At 32.3% G+C, this 2,975-nt stretch overlaps 1 protein-coding gene across 1 annotated transcript; it reads right to left on the bottom strand.

The window, feature by feature from the left end:
- Positions 1-1,315: 1,315 nt before the first annotated feature.
- LOC106766078 (long chain acyl-CoA synthetase 2-like) lies at positions 1,316-2,675 on the bottom strand. Its single transcript, XM_014650837.1, has 7 exons — positions 2,597-2,675; positions 2,351-2,424; positions 2,051-2,161; positions 1,866-1,953; positions 1,659-1,725; positions 1,509-1,584; positions 1,316-1,432 (listed from the first exon to the last, which is right to left on the bottom strand). The coding sequence occupies exons 1-7, from the start codon at positions 2,673-2,675 to the stop codon at positions 1,316-1,318; spliced, it is 612 nt and encodes a 203-aa protein (XP_014506323.1).
- Between the last annotated feature and the right edge of the window lie 300 nt (positions 2,676-2,975).

Genomic DNA, 2,975 nt, shown 5'->3' with positions numbered 1-2,975 from the left:
GATGGATTATATTCTCATGATGGACCATTGGCCCAATAATGGAAGCGATAATGACCTATCATTAATATGATTGAGGCCCATTAATCATCTTGGACTGTTCGGCTACTAATTGCAACCATTCGGCCCAAATAGCATATCGTACATTAATCATCTATGCTCATTCACCTACTTTCTTTCTCATATCTATATATATATATATATATATATATATATATATATGTGTGTGTGTTTTTCCCTTCTTTTATATATTTTATACTATCGAGTTTAATGTATAATATAAATAACATTATTATGTCAAAGTTTCATTCCAAACATGCATGTATTTGCAAGTTAGATTCAAAGGAGGGAACATACTATTTATTGTATATTTTGGATGTCTTTCATAATAACGTGTTGTTGTAATTCCTCTTCATTCAAATAAAGGTATAATTAATTTGGAAATAGTTAATATTATTTAATTTCATTATAAGATTTACAAAATAAAAACTAAAAAATATCAAGAATGAAAGGTAGGTATTGAAAATAGAATATTCTCAATTATTTGGAAGGGATTTTAGATGATACCATCAAAATAGAGAAAAAATAATCGAAATTTTAGATGATACCATAAAAAATTAAAGGCTTAAATACCTATATAGTACCTAAGTTGGGGGTTGAATTTCCGTTTGATACCCGGTTTTAAAAGTGATTTAATTAGGTCCCCAAGTTATTGATTTTGCTTTCAATAAGTCTCTTCCGTTAAGTAGCTTGTAACGGTGTTAACTTTACGCTTAGCTGGCGGTATTTTTCTTCTCTCTCCTCAGTTATTTCTGAGAGTTCTTTCTCTCTCCTATTTCTCTTCTCTCTCTTATCATTATAACATCATTATAAGTCCCTCTTTCTCACCTTTTTCTCTCTCTTCTATTTCTCTCACTGATTATTATAACTATCACTCACCATTTTCATCTCTGTTTCACTTCTCTCTCTTTCTTCTTCTTCTTCTTTTGTTTCTTTCTCACTTTTTTTACTGCAAAATCAATTTTATATGTAACTTTAATCACTGCTTGGCCGAAGAAAAATAATGGAAAATAAAAGAGAACAAAATCACTGATTTTCATTTTTTTCTATAATTTTATATGTAACTTTAATCCTTGAAATATAGTCTTAATTTATTAGAGTCCTATTTTTTTAATCTTGGTAAAATTTCAACTGCTTAGGTTCAATTTTTTTTTGTAAAATTATTATTTTATTTAGTCTTTATAACATTTTATTTACTAGTCTGTTTGAAAAAAAGGAATTACGTATTTATTTGAAAAAGAAATATTTGGCGGAACTACTAAGCGTATAGCAGCTGAAAAAAAGAAATATTTCTCATATACCATACCATATCCTTGTGATAATGTAGATCCACTGGTAACAGGATGCGAACACGTCCACCCAGTGCTTGTTTTGTCTATCATTGAAACTTATATTTTAGTTTAGAACCAAAGTTTATGAAAACAACACATGAAGTTAGAGTACTATTATACCTTGTCAAACACAAGCCTATCAAACAGAGGTGCTGCTTTGTGTTGTGGAAGACCCTTCTCCAGATACTTTAGCTTGCTGTCATTAGACTCCAAATTAGTTTACACAAACATACAGATAACTTCACACTTGAGTTTAATCATGAAACATACTAGTTGTAAGCATACTGAAACAATGTACTCCGCAGTACTCCTGCTGAGGCAAGTCTGCTTTTGATACCTTCAAATGAAGAGCTTATTTATTGGATAATGTAGTCATACAAAGATCAGAATTTAATAACACTGTTTAAGATTTTGATTCTGATTTAAATATGGTAGTCACAGAATCAAAGATGATCATAAGAAGCATTCTTGTTTTACCAGNACAAATACGATCATAAACTCTAGGAACACCACAAAATATAGTTGGTTGAAGTGCCTGAACATCTTCTAGCAAAAACCTGACATCCTGCATGAATCAACAAGAAAAATCCCTAAGGGCATTAAAACAGAACATTTAAAGAAAGAGCCAAAAACTAATTCTATCAGGTGAATCAAAATCTTACTCCTTGCCAAAATCCTATCGATGAGCCCATGGAGATGCAATAGGTCTCCATTATTTGGTCATATACGTGAGCAAGAGGAAGAAAGGAGAAGTACACATCGTCTTTTGCTGCCTAAAAATATTACAAAAATTGTCTTGTCACTGTCAGTTATCAGAACTGGGTTTAAGAAATTATGTTCCATTTGAAAATCATTGTGACATTTGTCAAGATGGAAGCCAAAGAAAGATTGGGGTGGCATAGTTCCCTGAGTCAATATTATAATTTATATGTGATGAAACTAATTTATATGGGGTGGCACACTTTGGCGGAATTACCAGAGATACTAGAATTTGCAGCTATAGCAGCTGGAACTCTCCTTGTATGAGTCTGTATTTCTGCAATAACAAACTACTAAGCGTTAATCTCAAATCAAACATTAGGAGGCACAGTGAGAAATGCAATATGTACACTCCGGCAACCAACACCTCCTTTGTTTCCGGCCACTTTGCGGCAGCAGCATTGGTTAGAGGTCCAAAAAGTGTTTTTTATTTCAAGAAAAAAATGAACCATCTTTTAAGAGGAACATGCAGAGAGGAAGTTCGCAACGGGAATCTAAGCTTGGTTCTTCTTGAGGAACGGGAATCATGAGGATGATGGTGTCTCCGTGCAACTTCTTATGATAAAAAAAGGGGTGTTTTTTTTCGTTCTTTCTCTCTTGTTTTGTGAGTTGCAGTGGCTACGAGATTATTCTTTTGTTTTTGTCATTTGATTTTGTAGTAAAAAAAAAGTGAGAAAGAAACAAAAGAGGAAGAAGAAGAAAGAGAGAGAAGTGAAACAGAGATGAAAATGGTGAGTGATAGTTATAATCATCAGTGAGAGAAATAAAAGAGAGAGAAAAAGGTGAGAAAGAGGGACTTATAATGATGTTATAATGATAAGAGAGAAG

The sequence above is a fragment of the Vigna radiata genome, chromosome 7 (genome assembly GCF_000741045.1).
Source record: "Vigna radiata var. radiata cultivar VC1973A chromosome 7, Vradiata_ver6, whole genome shotgun sequence".
NCBI classification, from domain to species: Eukaryota; Viridiplantae; Streptophyta; class Magnoliopsida; order Fabales; family Fabaceae; genus Vigna; species Vigna radiata.
The sequence above is the reverse complement of the archived record's forward strand: the minus strand, read 5'-3'. Positions and strand labels throughout refer to the sequence as shown.